General features: G+C 50.1%; 2 protein-coding genes across 2 annotated transcripts in view; both read right to left on the reverse strand.

The window, feature by feature from the left end:
- LOC119952926 (procathepsin L-like) overlaps positions 1-12,191 on the reverse strand; it is a 46,264-nt gene extending 34,073 nt beyond the window's left edge. Inside the window, 1 exon segment of the mRNA XM_038776558.1 lies at positions 12,129-12,191. Coding sequence (XP_038632486.1) covers positions 12,129-12,191 — 63 coding nt within the window.
- A 1,114-nt stretch (positions 12,192-13,305) lies between these two features.
- LOC119952927 overlaps positions 13,306-20,418 on the reverse strand; it is a 1,042,551-nt gene continuing 1,035,438 nt past the window's right edge. Inside the window, 2 exon segments of the mRNA XM_038776559.1 lie at positions 13,306-13,523; positions 14,652-14,757. Of these exon segments, the coding sequence (XP_038632487.1) occupies positions 13,424-13,523; positions 14,652-14,757 (206 nt within the window). The 3' untranslated portion in view covers positions 13,306-13,423.

Consider the following 20,418-nt stretch of genomic DNA (forward strand, 5'->3'; position numbering starts at 1 on the left):
TCTCCAGACCACTTTGATAAGTTTGCATTACAGGCCCCCAAATAGTCAGTGGGAAATTGAGGAGCAAATATGTAGGGAGATTACAGATAGCTGCAAGAAAAATAGGGTGGTAATAGTTTGGGACTTTAACTTTCCCAACATTGACTGGGACAGCCACAGCATTTGGGGCTTGGATGGAGAGAAATTTGTTGAGTGTATTCAGGAGAAATTTCTCATTCAGTATGTGGATGGCCCAACTAGAGAGGGGCAAAACTTGACCTCCTGCGGCAAGTTACTCACCTCCTGACTCCCCAAAGCCCGTCCAGCATCTACAAGGCACAAGTTAGGAGTGCGATGAAATATCTCCACTTGCCTGGATGAGTGCAGCTCCAACAACACTCATCCAGTCAAAAGGGCAGGTGACAGAAGTGTTAGTGAGGGATAACTTTGGGAGCATTGACCATAATTCCATTAATTTAAGGTAGCTATGGAGAATGATAGTTCTGGCCCAGTTCTGGCCCAAAATTCAAAGTTCTAAATTGGGGCAGGGCCAATTTTGATAGTATTAGACAGGAACTTTCAAAAGTTAATTGGGGGAGTCTGTTGTCAGGCAAATGGTCGGCTGGTAAGTGGGAGGCTTTCAAAAGTGTGTTAACAAGGGTTCAGGGGAAGCACATTCTTTTAGAGTGAAGGGCAAGCTGGTAGAAGTAGGGAACTCTGGATGACCCGGGATATTGAGGCCATGGTCAAAAAAAGGAGGCATTTGCTGCTTATGGTGCTGAGGACCCAGGTTCGACTCCCGGCCCTGGGTCACTGTCCGTGTGTGGAGTTTGTACATTCCCCCCGTATCTGCGTGGGTTTCACCCCCACAACCCAAAGATGTGCAGGATAGGTAGACTCTAATTAGCCACTCTAATTGTCCCTTAATTGGAAAAAATAATTGGGTACTCTAAATTTATTTTTTAAAAAGGAGGCATATGACATGCACAGATCGCTGGGATGAAGTGGATATCTTGAAGAGTATAGAGGTTGTCGGAGTAGATTTAGAGAGAAATCAGGAGGGCAAAAAAGGGACATGAATTGATTGGGCAGATAAGACAAAGAGTTTCTACAAATACATAAATGGCAAAAGAGTAAATAGGGAGAGAGTTGGGCCTCTGAAGGATCTACAAAAACATCTATATGCGGATCCACAAGGGATAGGCGAGATCCTAAAAATTTTCTCATCTGTATTTACTATTGAGAAAGGCATGGATGTTAGGAACTTGGGGAAATAAATAGTGATGTCTTGAGGAGTGACATATTACAGAGAAGGAGGTGCTGGAAGTCTTAAAGCTCATCAAGGTAGATAAATCCCCAGAATCTGATTAAATGTATCCCAGACGTTGTGGGAGGCGAGGGAGGAAATTGCAGGTCCCCTAGCAGAGATATTTGAATCATTGACAGCCACAGGTGAGGTGCCTGAGGATTGGAGAGTCGCAAATGCTGTGCCTTTGTTTAAGAAGGGCTGCAGGAACAACGGTGTTGGAGATAATGGCTTGATGTTCTGTGGTCTGGTCATGGTCCAGGGGGAGGTAGGAAGAAGTATCTGAGAGTTGGTGCTCAGCCTCTGCGAGGTGGAGGTCAGTATGCCAGATGACAACAGCACCCACTTTGTCGGCAGGTTTGATTTGATTTGATTTGATTTATTATTGTCACATGTATTGGTATACAGTGAAAAGTATTGTTTCTTGCATGCTGTACAAACAATGCATACCGTACACAGGGAAGGAAGGAGAGACTGCAGAATATAATGTTACAGTTATAGCAAGGTGTAGAGAAAAGATCAACTTAATTTTTGATGACAATGTCGGGGTTAGACCTGAGGGAGTGAAGAGCAGAAAGTTCAGAAGGAGAGGGGTTGGAATGGGTGAGGGGGGTAGAAAATTAAGACGGCAAATGTCCCGTTGACAGTTCTCAATGAAAAGATCGAGGGCAGGTAATGTCCCGGCGGGGGTGTCCACTTGGAGGCAGAATATTGGAGGCACATGAAAGGATCTGTGGAACGGGGGGGGGGGGGGGACTCTTGCCCATAGAAGTGGGCACGGAGACAAAGGCGATGAAAGAAGAGCTCAACATCATGTCGAGCCCGGAATTCAATGAAGTGGGGACATAAGGGTACAAAACTGAGTCCTTTGCTGAGAACAGCACGCTCAGCCTCAGAGAGGGGAAGGTCGGAGAGTATGGTGAACACGTGCCAAGGGCTGGGGCTGGGAGAATTGTGGTATGAGGGACTGGGACTGGAGAGGGCCAAGGATGGGCAGTGGTATTGATAAGTTGCTGAAGCTTGCGTTACTTAACATCTGCAAGAACAGGAAAAGTTGCTTGTTATGGCATCGAATGATGCAAGGGATGAAATGAAACTGGGGAACAGCTTTGAGAGAGAGTAAGACGGTACTGCTGGAGAGAGATGTTGAGTGTCTTCATGTGGCGGCAAATGGCACTGAGTTGTGGCTTTCAGGGATGTGGCGAGAGCAGCAGGTGGAAGAATGTTGGGCGCAATTCTCCCAACGGGAGACAAAGTGCCGAGCCGGAGTGAAACCGGAGTGTTTCACTCCGGCGTCGGGGGGCACACCTCGCTCCCTATTCTCCCACCCCCAGGGGGCTAGGAGCGGCACCGCGTCAATTTCGCACGCCGGGCCTTGGCGCACACGTCAAAGCAGCGCCGCCTGAATGACGTGTCCGGCGGCGCTTAAATGATGTCACCCGCGCATGCGCAGGTTGGCCGGCGCCAAACCGCGCATGCGCAGGTTGGCCGGCGCCAAACCGCGCATGCACGGTTGCCATCCTTCCCGCACGCACCCCGCAAGACATAGAGGATTAATCTTGCGGGGCGGTGGAGGAAAAAGAGTGCGTCCTTTAGAGACGCCGGCCCGCTGATCGGTGGGCACCGATCGCGGGTTATACCCCTCCTGAGCACCCCCTGGTGCTCGATCCTCCCCCCCCCCCCCCCCCCCCCCCCCCCCCCCCCCCCCCCCCCCCCCCAGACACAGGCCGCACACACAGCGTTCACGCCAACAACGACCAGGTGTGGTTGGCGCCGGCGTGAACCGGTCGTTTTGGGCAGGCCGGAAAAGCGCCGCTCGACCGTTAGAAACGACGAGCGGCGATTCTCCGAGCGGCCTGTTGTAAAACTCGGCACGCCGTTTTTGGGGGGGTGGGAGAATCGCGTGCGGGTGCCAGGGCAGCGTGGCAGGAATCGCCTGGCACTCCCGCGATTCTCCCACCCGGCATGGGGGTCGGAGAATCGCGCCCATTGTATATCCTGGGCGTACCTGTAATTCTGGAGGCTACATGACCCATTTGTTTTCATCCCATTTCATTTTAATTGCCTTTTACCATTTCTTTCTCTCTTGACTTTCTTTATATATATTTAACCCCCCCCATCTTATCCACCTTTTCTTACCCTTTTCCCCTTTGCTTTCCCCTTCCCCTCCCCCCACATCTACATCTGTCACAGTTTACCCTCTGATGTTAATTTCTCTGCTGTTTGGCCTCTCACAGATCTCTGATCTCCGGGTAAGCGTTCTCCAAGATGGCCTTGAGGACGCGTGACAAAGCAGAATCGCCGAACAGAAACTTATAGCCAAGTTCCGCACACATGAGTACCCCCTCAACTGGGACCTTGGATTCATGTTGAACTCTACTAGTTTATCCTCAAAGAATTCCAGTAGATTTGTCAAGCACAATTCTTTTTCATAATTCCATGCTGATTCTATCTGATCCTAACCACTGTTTCTAAGTTCCATGCAATAAATCTTTGATAATAGATTCAAGAATTTGCTCTAATACTGACGTCAGGAGAACGGGCCTATAATTCCCTGTTTTCTATTGCCCTTCCTTTTTAAATAGTGGGGTTTAAATTAGCCACCCTTCAATCTGTAAGAACTGTTCCTGAGTCATAGAATCCTGGAAGATGACCACCAATACATCCATTATTTCTAGAGCCACTTCCTTAAGCATTCTGGGTAGTCCTGTCATTGATTTCCTCACCTGAGCCAACACTTTGAGAAAAAAAACAGAAAATTCCGTAGATAGTCTAAAAATTAGGGCCAGGTCCTTTTGGAGTGAAATTAGGAAACACTTCTACATTCTGCAAGGATCCTCCTATTAATCCCTGTTAGACCCTTTATAATTCCGTTTATTTTCTTTCTTCTTGCTTTATAATTTTTGTAACCAGACAATTACCTTTGCCTTTAAGATGGGCTTCACCTGTAATTTAAAAACAAAACGAACCTCCAGCAGGCTGTGCTATTGCTCTGGTATTGGTGATGACTCGTCTTGATGGACTTAACTGTCGGCCAATGTGCTGTTATTTTGCAGGGCTCTCAGCGGATAGTCTATGCTGATTGGTGTTGACATCTTGGTGGAGTTGGAAGCAAATAGGAATTACACAGGCCTGAGGCGGTTCTTTTGAGTGAAGGCCCAGATAAATACAAATTAAAGTGACTCCCCACAGGGAATCCTGCAGCTTGGGACTTCAGACTGAAGGTTTTGGCCAGAAGAGCCTCGTTACCCATCGAACTAGTGGCTCTCAATCGCTCTGCGCGCTGGAAGGACAGTCTTCTGCTGCAACAATTTCAATATCTGAAGCAAGGGTGCTCATATTCTATTTCATATTGATCCTTTTTATTTTTCCCCTCCCCTTCCCTCTGCGTGTAAATGTCTTGTGTGTACTTGAGTAAGAGTGGGACGGTAAAAGGGGGACTATTGATTGATTGATTGATTTATTGTCATATGTACCAAAGTACAGTGAAAAGTATTTTCTGCAGCCAAGGGAACGTACACAGTACGTACATAGTAGACAAAAAGAATAATTCACAGAGTAAATTAAGAAATAGTACATTGACAAATAGTAATTGGTTACAATGCGGAACAAGGGCCAAACAAAGCAAATACATGAGCAAGAGCCGCATTGAGCATCATGAATAGTGTTCTGACAGGGAACAGATAAGTCCGAGAGAGAGCCATTGAAGAGTCTAGTAACTGTGGGGAAGAAGCTGTTCCTGTGACTGGATGTGTGGGTCTTCAGATTTCTGTATCTTCTGCCTAATGGAAGGGTCTGGAAGAGTGCAAAGCCTGGGTGGGAGGGGTCTCTGACAATGCTGTCTGCCTTCCTGAGGCAGCATGAGATGTAGACAGATCAATGGGAGGGTGGGAAGCTTGTGTGGTGCGATGGGCTGAGTTCACCTCACTCTTGGGCCGAGCAGTTCCCATACCAAGCTGTGATGCAACCGGATAGGATGCTCTCTGTGGCACATCTGTAGAGAGTCGATGCAGAGATGCTGAATTTCATTAGCTTTCGTAGGAAGTAGAAACTTTGTTGGGCTTTCTTGACTGTTGAATCAACGTGAGTTAGGGTTAGGGTTAGACTGTTGGTGATGGGTACCCCAGGAACTTAAAGATATTGACCATCTCCAGTTTGGAGCCATTGATGTAGACGGGCCGGGGGGGTGGTTGGGGGGGGGGGGGGGGGGGGGGGGCGGGTGGGGGGGGGGGCTACGCTTCCCGAAGTAGATGATCAGTTCCTTGGTCTTGCCGACATTTAGAGAGAGGCTGTTTTCTCTACACCATGCAAACAAATGATCTATCTCCCTTCTATTTGTCGTTGCTTGAGATATAACCCACCAGTCATATCATCCGCAAACTTATAGATCGAATTGGAGTTAAATCTTGCCACACAGTCGTTTGTGTATAGGGCGTACAGTAGAGGACTGAGCGCACATCCTTGCAGGGCCCCAGTGTTAAGGACTATTGTGGAGGAGATGCTGTTACCTATCCTGCGAGTTTGAGGTCTGTTGATGATGAAGTGAACGATCCAGCTGCACAAGAGGGATCAAGTCCAAGATTGCAGAGTTTGGTTATTAATCATGTCGGGATAATGGTGTTGAAGGCGGAGCTGTGGTCTATGAACAGCAGTCTGACTTAGGTGTCGTTGTTGTCAAGGTGTTCGAGGATTGATTGGAGGGCCAGAGAGATAGCATCTGCTGTGGACCGATTGAGGTGTAGTTGAGCAGTAGATTAGCTGGTCGTTATTCTAGTATTAATGCACATCTTGGGGCTCGATTCTCCGAACCCCGATGCCAAAATCGCTTTCGGATATGGGGCAGAGAATCCCCGATGACGGCAAAATCTGGGGCGGCACCACTTTTGCGATGCTCCGCCCTCTGAAATGGCCACCAAACATTAGCTGAGTCCGCCAGCGATGCTTCGTGCCTGACCGGCCGAGTTCCCGACGGCGTGGGTCGCGTGTGGTCTCACCCTTCGGGAGCTCAGCATGGCGGATGCGGACTCAGTCGAGCGCCACCTCAGTCAGGGGAGGGCTGATCCGCGGCCAGGGGGGTCATATTCGGGGCTGGGGGCACTGTGGGTGGGCAGTACAGGGCATGCGAGCCAGCCTAAGGGAGGGAACTATTTCGCAGGCTGGGTCCTCAAGCAGCATCCGCCACGTAGTACGGCCACGGACCCGGAAACTCTCCAGGCCGTATCGGCAGCTAGAGCGGGAGCTAGTCCCCTGGAAGAGGGAATCAGTGGCCGTGTAGCGCCAGTTTTTCTGGCGTAAAAATGCCACCATTTTCAAGCCTGTGTAAGGGCTTCGTCTCCAGAATGGAGAATCCAGCCCCTTATCTCTATTTGTTATAAATAAACAATTGTTGTGTTTCACTTACAAATCAGGGGCGTGACGGGCGTAGGAGAGTGGCGGCAACCACTCCAGGGTCGGGCCTCCCAAAGGTGGGGAATTCTCCGCACCTTTGGGGGCTAGCCCCGCGCCGGAGCGGTTGGCACCAGAAGACTGGCGCAAAAAACCGGCGCCAGCGGCAGCGGGGCTGGCCGAAAGGCTTTCGCCGGTCAGCGCATGCACCGGCAGTGACGTCAGCGGCAGCTGGCCGCTGACGTCACTGCCGGCGCATGCGCGATGTGGGTTTCTCTTCCGCTTCCGCCATAGCGGAGGCTGTGGCGGCCACGGAGGAGAAAGAGTGCACCCAGGGCACTGGCCCGGAGTCTGAGCGGGAGGCCCCAATCGTGGCCTGGCCACCGTGGGGGCACCCCCGGGGTCCGATCGCCCCGCGCCCCCCCCAGGACCCCGGGGGCCCAGTCGTGCCGCCGATCCCGCCGCCACCAGAAGTGGTTCAAACCTCAGCGGCGGGAGAGGCCTCCCAGCGGCGGGACTTCGGCCCATCGCGGGCCGGAGAATCGCCGCATGGGCCTCGCCGATCAGAGTGGCGTGATTCCCGCCGCCGCCACTTCCGGGTGGCGGAGGATCTCTGCCACGGCGGGGGTGGGATTTTCGGCAGCCCCAGGCGATTCTTCTACCCTGCTGGGGGGTCAGAGAATTTCGCCCCTGGTGCCTGTAAGTCATTGGAGCAGCCAAGGGCCATAAATCTCAGAAACGTTAAACAAATTATTGGTTAATTCGCTTGTGTTGGGACTCTGGGGCCTGTGGGGCTGGAACTGACTGTGCACTAGCCCAGGGTCCAGTAACAATACAGAGAATGGGAGAAGTTTGGAACACTTTTCCACAAATGCCAATTGACATGAGATGCGAGATCAATTGTTAATTTTAAATCGGAATTAATAGATCTTTAATATCTTCAGGTATTCATGATATGGGGAAAAGGCGGTACACGGAATTACGTTCAGATCTGCCACGTGCTTAATAAATGGTGGAACAGGGACTGAAAGGCTAATGCTTGTTCTTATATTCCCATTCAAAAACTCTTGCCAAGTCCCCGTTTGTCCAGACTTGTTGTAAACCCTGCCACCATGACGTCATGTCGGCGGGGTGGGGGGATATTCTTAATGTGGGGGGGCGATACAGCGAGAGAGTGCGTCAATCATATTTAAATGTGTGGTAATGGTGTTCCCGATCTTTCATGGCAGGACTCCCATTATGTCATTAGTGGGAGGCAGGGTCAATCTGAAATAGAAATCCCACTGGTGTGAATGCCATTTGAGGACTCCTGTTGGCTTCTCTGCCCCCACCAGCTTTCCTGTCCACCCAAAATGGAGGCAGAAAGTCACAGCAAATATTTTGAATATTGTGTGGGTGATGTTACGGCTGAATTCGCCGTGAGTGCAAATACCAACATAGGGGCAAAATCTCGCAAGAATTGGAAAGTGAGATTTTCGACAAGTTTCTCACCAAAAAGAACAGGGTGGGATTCTCAGCGACGCCAAAATCACCCCCGTTTCCGACCAAATCAGGGACGGCGCCGCTTTCACGATTCTCCGCCCCTCCAAATTGGCGTACTTTGTGAGTACGCCACGTGCCGTATCACTGGCCTCAGGGCGTTGCCTGAGGCCCACCCCCCGATGCTGTACCCCCGACCGGCTGAGTTCCCGACAGCGTAGGTCTCTCATGGTCTCACCAGTCGGCAAACTCTGCGGAGCAGCTGCGGACTCAGTCCAGCCCCGCTACAGTCGAGAGAGGGTCGATTTGCAGGCAGGGGGGACTTTGTCACGGGCTGGTGGCACTGTTGGGGGTGGTCATGGCTCGCGAGCCAGCCAAATGGGTGGGCACTATTTTGCAGGCTGGGTCCGCGCACGACGGGTGCCATGTTGCACGGCTAGGCCACTGCAGGTCGCCGCCGTGCGCATTCGCCGCCATGGACCCAGCAATTTTCCGGGCCGTATCGGCAGCTAGAGCCGGGTGCTTTTCGCTGCTCAGATACTATCCTCCAGCCAAACAGAGGATCAATGGTTGTTTTGCGCCGAATTTTCAGGCGTTAAATGTCACTGTTCCCACACCGGCATGAGGGCATAGCCTCACAATCAGAGAATCCAGCCCCAGGAATCTCATTTCACATAAATTGTAATATAATTAGCGACTTCTCCACCATATGATCCCCCCACCTTTATAATTTGGCAGACTTACAACTGATTTTTAAAACGTGACTGATTTGAGGGGAACCTATTGGGGAGGCATGGGTAAGTATAGCCTCCAAGGGGGAAAGGGACATGCCCGGACAGTATCGGGGAGGACCCTCTGGGGAGCATTATTGGGGGAATTCACCTTATGTATGGGGGTGGGTGATTTGTCCCAATACCTGTTGTGGTGGGCAGGGTTCCCCTTAACTGTTGGGGGAGTGGGAGTGAGGTCTTTTTTAGTGCAGATTGGAGCACCCTTTAGAAATGTCATTCCAACCTCTGTGGAGCCAGAGTTTCTGACTCTCTCAGGCCCCACCCCTCCAGTGTGACAGCGTAATTCATGCCACCGGATTTGTTGTGCAGAGCACCATAGTATCTGGAGAGAAACCCCGGCTGTGCAGCTGGAGAGCTGCATGACAGATTTCTCACCTTGGCCAGCACTCTGAACACAGAGTGCATGATTCCATTCACGGTAAAGGAATAGCTGGGGAAAGAGCAGGCCCGTTAAGGACCACAGTGGTCATTTGTGTGTGGAGCTGGAGGATATAGGTAGTGTTCGAAATTAATACTTTGTGTCAGTGTTCACTCATCAGAGGGACAGTGTGGGTATAGATATCAGGGAGAAGGACTGTAATAAAATTAAAGAGGTTAACATAGACAGAGAAGAGGTTCTGAGTCGCCTGGCAGGCTTAACAGTAGACAAATCTCCAAGGCCAGATGAAATGTCAACGTTGAGTAATACAAGGGAGGAAATAGCAGCTTCACTGGCAATAATTTTCAATTCCTCTCTGGCTACAGGAGAAGGTGCTGAAGAACTGGAGGATAGTCAATGTGGTACCTTTATTCAAGAAAGAAGGAAGGGATAAACCAGGAAACTACAAGCCAATCAGTCTAACCTCAGTGGTGGGGAAACTATTGGAAGCAATTCTGAGAGGCAGAATTAATCTGCATTTGGAGAGGCAAGGATTAATCAAAAACAGTCAGCATGTTTAGGGAAGGTTACGTCTGACCAACCTTTTTCAAAATTAATTTAAAGTACCAATTCATTTTTTCCCAATCAAAGGGCAATTTAACACGGCCAATCCACCTACCCTGCACATCTTTGCGTATTGGGGGTGTGACCCACGCCAACACAGGACGAATGTGCAAACCCCACACAGACAGTGATCCGGGGCCAAGATCGAACCCGGGACCTCAGTACTGTGAGACAGCAGTGCTAACCACTGCGCCACCGTGCTACCCATGTCAGACCAACGTGATTTAATTTTTTGAAGATGTGACCAGGAGTGTAAATGAGGGAAATGCATTTAACACAGTCTGCTTGACGTTTGCAAGGCTTTTGATCAGGTTCCACGTGGGAGACTTATAGAGAAGACATGGGATCCAAGGAAATTTGGTAAATTGGATCCAAAATTGGCTGAGTGGCAGGAAGCAGAGGGTAATGGTTATGGGATGTTTTTCTGACTGGAAGCCTGTGTCCATTGGGGTCCCGCAGGGATCAATGTTGGGATCCTTGCTGTTGTAGTTTATATAAATGATTTAGATATGAATGTAGGAGTGTTTATCAGTAAGTTTGCGGATCACTGTCTGTGTAGGGTTTGCACATTCTTCCTGTGTTGGCATGGGTCACACCCCCACAACCCAAAGAAAATTGGTGGGGTGGTAAATAGTGAAGAATATACCTGTTGATTACAGGAGGATACGGACTGGCAAGTCAGATGGGCTGCTCAGTGTCAATGGAATTCACCCGGATAAGTGTGAGGTCTTGCACTTAGGCGGGACAAGCAAGTCAAGGGAATACACGATAAACAGCAGGGCCCTGGGAAGCATCAAGAATCAGAGGGAACTTGGTGTGCCTGTCCACCAGTCCCTTAAGATATTTGGATACAGTGGTTAAGAAGGCATATGATATACTTGTCTTTATTAGTGGTGTCATTGAGTTTATGAGCAGGGAGATTGTGCTGGAACGTATGAAACTCTGGTTAGGCCACAGCTAGAGTATTGTGTGTAGTTGTGGAATCCACATTATAGGAGGGATGTGATAGCACTGGAAAGGGTGCAGAGGGGATTTACCAGGATGTTGCCTGGGATGGAGAGATTTAATTATTAAGAGGGATTAGATAGACTTGGATTGTTTTCCTTGGAGCAGAAGAGACTGAGAGGGGACATGATTGATATGTATAAAATTATAAAAGGCATAGATAGATGAGACAGGAAGCAACTTTTCCTCTTGGTGGTTGGGTCAAGGGGCATAGATTTAAGGTGAGGGCAGGAGGTATCGAGGGGATGTGAGAACAAACCTTTTTACCCAGAGGATAGTGGGACTTCGGAATTTGCTGCCTGAAAGGATAGTGGATGAAGAGACCCTCTTAATATTGAAGAATTATTTAGATGTACACTTGTGATCCCATGGCAGTCAAGGCGATGGGCCAAGTGCTGGAAAATGGGATTAGAATGATTAGGTGGTTATTTTTGACCGGCACAGACTCGATGGGCTGAAGGACCTTTCTGTGCTGTCTGATTCTGTGACTCCAACACCTGTAATTTATGCTCAATTTCTTTCATTATGAAGGATAACATTCTATTAGCCTTCTTAATTATGTGCTGTACCCACTGACTAACATTTTGCAACTCATGCACTAGAACACCTAGATCCCTCTGCACCTCTGGATTCTGCAGTCATTCTCCAATTAACATCCTGCTTTTTTAATCTTCCTGCCAAAGTGAACAACTTCACATTTCTTGCTTACTCACTCAACCTGTCTATATCTGTCTGAAAACTCCTTCCCTGTCATTCTCCCCTCTAGTGCCATTCCGGCCCAGTGGGGAATTCTCTTCGTCAGGTACTTTCCTATCTGTCTTTGTAGCAAATTTAGCTACCATGCCTCGCTCCCATCTTCTACGTCATTAATATAAATTGTATAAAGTTGACCCCCGCACAGACCACTGCAGAACGCCACTCATCACAACCTGCCAATCAAACAAGGACCCATTTAAGCATACTTTCTGCTTTCTTCCAACCAGCCAATCCATGCTAATATGTTACTCCTACACCCAGGAGCTTTATTTTCTGCAATAACCTTTGATGCAGCACCTGATTAAATGCCTCCTGGAAACCGATGTATAATACAACCACAGGTTCCCCTTTATCCACAACACAGGTTACTCCTTCAAATAACTCTTCGTAAATTGGTTAAATATGATTTCCTCTTCGCAAAACCATGCTGATTCTTCCAAATTACCTTAAGTTTCTCAAAGTACGCAGCCACATCATCTTTAACATTTGACTCTAACACCTTCCCCATGAGAACTCAAGCTAACTGGCCTAGAATTTCTTGTTATCTGCTCCCTTCCTTCCTGATTAGAGGGATTATATTTGCTACTTTCGGGCTGGATTCTCCCCTACCCGGCGTGACGGAGGGTGCCGGCGTAGGGAGTGGCGCCAACCACTCAGGGGTCGCGCCTCCCAAAGGTGGGGAATTCTCCCCACCTTTGGGGGCCAGCCCCGCGCCGGAGAAGTTTGCACCAGAAGACTGGCGCAAACACCCGGCGCAGTCGGAAGCGGGGCTGGCCGAAAGGCTTTCGGCGGTCGGCGCATGCGCCGGCAGTGACGTCAGCGGCAGCTGGCCGCTGACGTCACTGCCGGCGCATGCGCGATGCGGGGTTCTCCTCCGCGTCCGCCATGGCGGAGGCCGTGGCGGCGCGGAAGGAGAAAGAGTGCCCCCACGGCACTGCCCCGCGGAGTGAGCGGGGGGCCCCGATCGCGGGCCAGGCCTCCGTGGGGGCACCCCCCGGGTCCGATCGCCCCCCGCCCCCCCAGGACCCCGGGGGCCTGCTCGCGCCGCTGAGCCCGCCGTTCCAGAGGTGGTTTAAACCTCGGCGGCGGGAGAAGGCCTCCCAGTGGCGGGACTTCGGCCCATCCGGGCCGGAGATTTGAGGTAAGTTTAAAAAAAATGAAATCCCGCCGGCGCCAGCTGTTTTCACAGGCTGCCGGCGGGATTTGCACAACGCCGGTTTATGACCGGCGGGAGAATTCAAAAACCTGCGGGAGCGGAAATAACGCCGCTTCCCGCCAATTCTCCGACCCTGCGTGGGGTCGGAGAATTTCGCCCTTCCTGTCTGATGGAAATTTTGCAGGATCTAGGGAAGTTTGGAAAATTAACACAAATGCATTTACTACCTCATGAGCAATCCCATTTACGATTCTAGACACTTGTTCATCAAATCTACTGGTGCCAAGAATAAAAAGATTCTCAAAGTGATTGCAGACATTGTTTATTATATTGCTCAACATCACCAGTACATGCAGCCCATTGTCTCTACACAAGTTGGATGATGTGGTTACATACATTAAATACACAATGGGTTTGGTCTTTATGTGAAGCTATAAAAATGTGCAAAAGCTGTTACTATTCCACATTTTAAACTTGCAGCAGGAAGTTAAAGCAATGGCATAGAATGAGTAAGCAACAGCAGAAATATTTCCGTCATTCTTTCAAGGGGAGTTCAATGAAGCTCTGGTTTAACATGTGGTTCCCTACACTATTGGATAGGATGCGTATCTTGTAATTCCGCAGTCTCTCTTCACCCCCTTCACCATTTTGATGTAACCTTTTTCACCCCAGCCTGTGCCCCAACTGGAAAATAAGAAAAAAGGTATATCAACATCACTGTTCCGTTGAATTGACAGATTTGGAGAACTGAGGAGTTCCATATTGGAAATTCATAGATTTTGATGGCTGGTTGTGCACCCCTGATGCCTCCCACCCACCCCCACCCCCCACCAACCAACCCCACCATTGTCCAATGTCATAAGCAATAAGCACCCACTACCCCTCGGTCTTAACAGCAACTTGAAAGTGTCCTGCTTTCTTTCCATTGAGATTGTCATCCAACTTCGCCATAAATCCCAAACTTCCACATAAACACATTGGGTGGGATTTGTGGGATTTGTGGGATTCCACCCCCTCCCCCCTCCAACCTCAGTGATGGGTATTCCAGCTATGGAGGCAGCCTGCCATTGGTCAGTGGTGGGATCTTCCAGTCCTGTCGTTGTCAAAGGGTTTTCCCGTTTATTGTCCCCCTGCTGTTGGTGAATCCGAGGGCGAGGGGGTGCCGACGGCGGGCCTGGAAGATGCTGCCGGTGGGAACGGTCGGAAAATCCCACCCATTATTTAGCATTTTGAATGCAGCACAGAAACCAGAAATTCAGTCTAACTGCTCTGTGCTGGTTCCCGCTCCCCATAATCCTCCCTTATACTCCTTTCATCCTCATGTTCTTATCCAGCCTCCCCTTCAATGTATCTTTGTTAATCAGCTCCACCACTACTCATGGTAACACTTTCCCCAATTCCACCATCCTCTGGGTTAAGATGTTTCTCCTAAATTTCTGATTGGATATATTAGTGACTATCTTATGTTGATCACCCCTAGTTTCAAATGCCCCCAGAAGAGGAAACATTTTCTCCTTTCTGACATCGAATCCTTTCATAATCTTAAAGACCTCGATCAGGTCACCTCTCAACCTTCTCTTTTCTGAAGAAATGAGCTCCGGCCTGTTCAGCTTTTTCTGAGAAATTTCTCCTCAGTTCCAGTTTCATCCTTGTGAATCTTTTCTGCAGCTTCCCCGGTGCCTTTGGATAGTAATCAGCAGGGGGAATTTTGGCGGATGATTCCCTCCCTTTCCCAGGAAGACTGAGTAAATCCAGTTCCCCTGTCACTGCCCCAGCTGTGACCAGTTTTTGTTGTTTTTATAAAGTACATACCTGTTTTTAACCAGCCAATACTTCCTTCTTCTCTCACGTCCATATCCAACCACCAAGGCTTCGTGGTTCGGTTCGTAGTTATTGCAGTTTGGATTCGCGTAGATTCCTGCAGATAGACATTTACTTTAAATGTGATATAATTATAAAATATATAGTTACTTTTCCCTTCCTAAAGATGTTTACTTTTCATTATCTTTTTTGTCTAATTATCTTCTGGAATCCAATCCACTCTACAAAACTCAGCTCCTTTTGTCAAAAATTTTTGTCACTTTTATTGACTTTCCATAATATAAATCCCAATATCCTCACATCTGCCATTCCTGCCCCTCTGGACACAGCTTTAGTTTCTTTACTTCTTCCATTACCATTCCTTTGGTCTTCCACCAATAGATCTGTTTGTCATTTAATCTTCGACCTTCAGCAACTTTAACCCCATTTTCAGCCAAATTCAGCATTTATATTGACTGGAATGTTGTTACAAATCATGTCTGGGTTACACATTTCCAATTGCTATAATGTCTGTTCATGTTTTTGAGTCAATGTTTATCATTCCCCCATTTCCCATTCAGTTTTGCTGTCACACATCACAATGTAGCCGTGGACTCTGGGCCTGATCACACAGCGTTTCTGTGGAGTCACTTTCTGAATCTCTCAGATCCTGGGCGGCATTCTCCCCTATCTGGCGTGACGGAAGGGTCCCTGAGTAGGGGAGTGGCGCCAACCACTCAGGGGTCGCGCCTCCCCAAAGGTGGGGAATTCCCCCACCTTTGGGGGCCAGCCCCGCGCCGGAGCGGTTGCCACCAGAAGACCGGCGCAAAAAACCGGCGCCCCCGCAGCGGGGCTGGCCGAAAGGCTTTCACTGGTCCGCGCATGCGCCGGCAGTGACGTCAGCGCCAGCTGTCCGCTGATGTCACTGCCGGCGCATGCGCGATGTGGGGTTCTCTTCCGCTTCCGCCATGACAGAGGCCATGGCGGCCGCGGAGGAATATAGTGCACCCAGGGCACTGGCCCGGAGTCTGAGCCGGGGGCCCCGATCGCGGGCCTGGCCACCGTGGGGGCACCCCCCGGGGTTCGATCGCCCCCCGCCCCCCCAGGACCCCGGGGGCCTGCTCGCGCCGCTGAGCCCTCCGTTCCAGAGGTGGTTTAAACCTCAGCGGCGGGAGAGGCCTCCCAGCGGCGGGACTTCGGCCCATCCGAGCCGGAGAATCACCGCAGGGGCCTCTCCGGTCGGAGTGGCGAGATTCCGCCGCCGCCACTTCCCGGGTGGCGGAGAATCTCTGCCACGGCGGGGGCAGGATTTTAGGTGCCCCCAGGCGATTCTCCGACCCTGCTGGGGGTCGGAGAATTTCGCCCCCTAGCAATGTCAACTGGGTGGGCGTGGCCAAGCTCAATCAGTGGCACACCAGGTGCTGGCACTTCTCAGTGTTCTCATCAGACAGGTACGGGGGTAGATCCCTGCCCAGTAGGCGGAGTATAAATGTATGTGCACACCGAGCTGCTCCCATTTCTTGTAGCAGCTGCAGGAGGCAACACATCTCTGCTTAATAAAGCCTTGATTACTCTCTACTTTCGTCTCGTCGTAATTGATAGTGCATGACTTCCCTCGCGCAGCCCCAGCTGTAGGACCTGCCCGCACACTAATCTCAAAGCATGGAGGTGATTGGTGACACATGGTGACCTCCTCCACTGCACAATCAGTTGTAAGCCTGCTGTGAGGATAACACACAGCCCACCCAGTGAGGAAAGCCACAGTAGTCCCCACTGGAGGAAAAATACAAGGGCCAGAGTGTCTATTGGTAACATGGGTTGTGGCAGTCACCGGTACCCTTGTTGACAGGATGAGTGGTGAGGATAGGAGCTCCCCGGTGCCACTCATTGCTAGAGACTGGGGTGCAGTGTGGATGACAACATATCGAGGGGGCTGGGTGAGGAGTGGTTGTGGGATGGGGTTGGGAGGGGCATGCTGAGGGTGGTGCAGCAGTATAACTCAGGGTGACTCTGTAACATGGTGGCTTTGAATGGGCAAAGGAATAAGGGAATACTCAGCTTGCTAACGTGCCCCCCCCCCCCGCCCCCCACCCCCCGGCCGACCACCTGCAGAGAATGAATTTCAGAGTACAGCCAGTAATGCTCACCATCTACTTGCCCGCAACTGCCACTGTAGATGCACAGACGCTGGAGGCACAGGACCCATTCACGGAAGACCCTGTATAAGAGGGGCCTGTCCCAGGAGAGCAGGGTGCAGCCGGTGAGGCTAAAGTGCCGACTGTCCAACAGGCAGAGTAGGAGTTGCAAAGGAGGCGCCGCATCAGGACACGTGAATGCTGTTGTCACCTGTCCTTCAAGGAGCTGCAGACCGCTTGTGCCACCCAAGAGTTTGACTAACCAGTGAGACTGTGCACCACCTGTGGTAGATGGCGATGCAGCAGACACCACCAGGGTTTGGAGGAGGACACCCGCTCCCGGTGGCCATCAAGGTGATGGTGGCCTTGAACGTTTATGTCTCTCGATCATTCTACTTGAGCTGGGAGCTGTCTGGGATCTCGCAAACACCCACACAAAGATGCATCCACAATGTGATGGATGCCCTATGCGCCTGGCCATCGGATTATATAACCTTCATTCCTTGCTACCTTGTAACCCTCAAGCGACCCAACTGAACCTTGTTTTCTCATCCTTTCATACGCTTGACAAGACATTCAACCTCTTTTGTGAAGCATGGTTCCCTCATAAGGCCATTTCCTCCCTGCCTGACAAGGACATACCTATCAAGGACATGCAGTATTTGTTCCTTGAACAAGCTCCACTTTTCATTTATGCCTTTCCCTGACAGTTTCTGTTCCCATCTTATGCTCCCTAATCCTTGCCTAATCGCATCATAATTACCTCTCCCCCAATTATAAACCTTGCCCTGCTGTATAGCCCTATCACTCTCCATTGCAATAGTGAAAGACACTGAATTGTGGTCACTATCTCCAAAGTGCTCTCCCACAAACAAATCTAACACTTGGTCCGGTTCATTACCAAGTACCAAATCCAATGTGGCCCCGCCTCTTGTCGGCCTATCCACATATTGTGTCAGGAAACCCTCCTGCACACACTGTACAAAAACTGCCCCATCCGAACAGTTCGACCTATAGAGGTTCCAATCAATATTTGGAAAGTTAAAGTCACCCATGACAATTACCCTGAGACCTCCACAACTAACCATAATCTGTTTTGCAATTTCTTCATCCACATCTCTATTAATATTTAGGGGCCTATAGAAAACTCCTAACAACGTGACCGCTCCTTTCCTATTTCTAACTTCAGCCCATATACCTCAGTAGGCAGATCCCCCTCGAACTGCCTTTCTGCAGCCGTATAACTATTGTTGATTAACAATGCGACTCCTCCACCTCTTTTACCACCTTCCCTCCTCTTACTGAACATCTATACCCCGTAACTTCCAACAACCATTCCTGTCTCTGTTCTAACCATGTCTCCGTAATGCCCACAACATCGTATCCCATGTACCAATCCACGCTCCAAGTTCACCTACCTTATTCCAGATGCTCCTTGCATTGACGTAGAGACACTTCAACCCACCTTCCTGTCTACCGGTACACGCCTGCGACCTTGATACCCTCCTCAGCACCTCACCTGGCTTCTGGACTACAGGTCAATTTCCCATCCCCCTGACTAATTAGTTTAAAACACCCCTCTCCTCCCCCCCCACCCACCCCCCACGAAGAGCCATAGCACATTTCCCTCCCAGGATATTGGATCAGATGCAAACCGTCCTGTCTGTACAGGTCCCACCTTCCCCAGAATGTGCTCCAATTATCCACGTAACTGAAACCCTCCCTGCAGCCACGTGTTTATCTGCACTCTCTCCCTGTTCCTCAACTTGCTAGTACGTGGCATTGTCAACAATCCAGAGATGACAACATGGTTTGTCCTGGCTCTCAGCTTTCACCCTAGCTCCCTACATTCCTGTTTTGAATCCCCGTCCCTTCTCTTATCTATGTCATTGATACCAATGTGTGCCACAACTTGTGACTGTTCTCCCTCCCCCTTAAGGATTCTGAAAACACGGTCCGAGACGTCATGGACTCTGGCACGTGGGAGGCAACATACCATCCGTGAGTCTCTTTCATTGCCACAGAACTGTCTATCTGTCCCTCTAACTATCAAGTCCCCAATAACTATTGCTCTCCTGCTCTCCCTCCTTCCCTTCTGAGCCACAGGGATGGACTCAATGCTGGAGATCCGTTCACTGTGGCTTACCCCTGGTAGGTCGTCCCCCTCAACAGTATCCAAAGCGGTATACTTGTTACTGAGGGGAACGACCACAGAGGATTCCTGCACTGATTGCTTCCTCCCAGCCCCTCTCACTGTCACCCATCTATCTTGATTCTTCGGAGTAACTACATTCCTGAAGCTACTATCTATGACCACCTTTGCCTCCCGAATTATCCGAAGTTCATCCAGCTCCAGCTCCAGTTCCCTAACGCGGTTTCTGAGGAGCTGGAGATGGGTGCACTTCCCACCGGTGGGATCAGCAGGGACACTGACGGCGTCCCTCACCTCAAACATTCTGCAGGAGGAACATTGCACTGCCTTCCCTGCCATCCCCCCTAGATAACATGCGAATAAAAACAAGAAAAGGAAAGAAAGAAAGAGCTTACCTGATATTCATTCAACCCCTTAGGTTAGAGGAGGTGGAAGGGTGGGGGACACTACAAATGTAGCGTCTCAAGTTAAGGAACCGTCCAACTTAAATACAGGTAAAAATAAAACACTTAACCAGCAACCACTGCGCCCCGCACAATAACAGCAATTAGCTGTTATGGGCCCACGCAAACAATTTAAATCTTTACTCCTTACCCAGCAGTCACTCTGTCCTCACTCCGACATAGCAATCAGCTGTTATTATTATTATTAGAGTTGTCAGCCTCAAAGTTGGCCTCCAAACTGTCTGTGCTTTCAGTGTTATCAGTGGTGTGCGATATGCTGAGCACATCATGCTGGTGAATGTCCATTAAGCTGACAGCGATCATGGTGCTTTCATTCTACACTCAGCCACTATCCTTCAGTATTCAAGCTTCCTGTGAACCCTTTCCTGTGATTGTCATGGGTTGCTCTGAAATTCTGGGCCTCCAGTGGGTTTCATTACCATGACAGCCGCTGCCTCCTCCAAGGTACTGATACCCATAAAACAGCTGTCGGCCTCTGACTGGCTGGCAGCTCTTGGTGTGAGGGGCTTCCTGACCCTGGTATCCTGATCCTGTGAAGCGCCCACCAATGGCCTAACAGGTCCATTATTCGGCAGACCTTCCTCAAAGGGAACAACGTGGGTTTCTCACTGGCTCTGCAACAGACATCAAGACTCCTGTCGCCTGCATAAAATACCCTCCAATGTGTATTGGCCTCGGACTATTCAGCAATCACCAGTGATCAGAGCCTGTATCATGGTCAGGCACACAGGGGTCTGCATTGGGTTGGTTAGCAATTCCATGATGGAAAGGTTGGGCACCATGTTTTGTGCGGAGCCCTGTCCCAGGATGGAGTTGGACCACACCCATGTCCATTCACACTGACAGCAGAACAGGTCTGACAATGCACTAAGTACTCTGATGCACACGCCCCTCAACCTTTTCGTCTTTATTTCCTGGCATGGTGGCAGCAGTGGTTAGCACTGCTCATTCTGACCTTGGACGACAGTCTGTGTGGAGTTTGCATGTTCTCCTATGTCTGCATGAGTTTCCTTTGAGTGCTCCGGTTT

Source organism: Scyliorhinus canicula, chromosome 18 (genome assembly GCF_902713615.1).
Source record: "Scyliorhinus canicula chromosome 18, sScyCan1.1, whole genome shotgun sequence".
Lineage (NCBI taxonomy): Eukaryota > Metazoa > Chordata > Chondrichthyes > Carcharhiniformes > Scyliorhinidae > Scyliorhinus > Scyliorhinus canicula.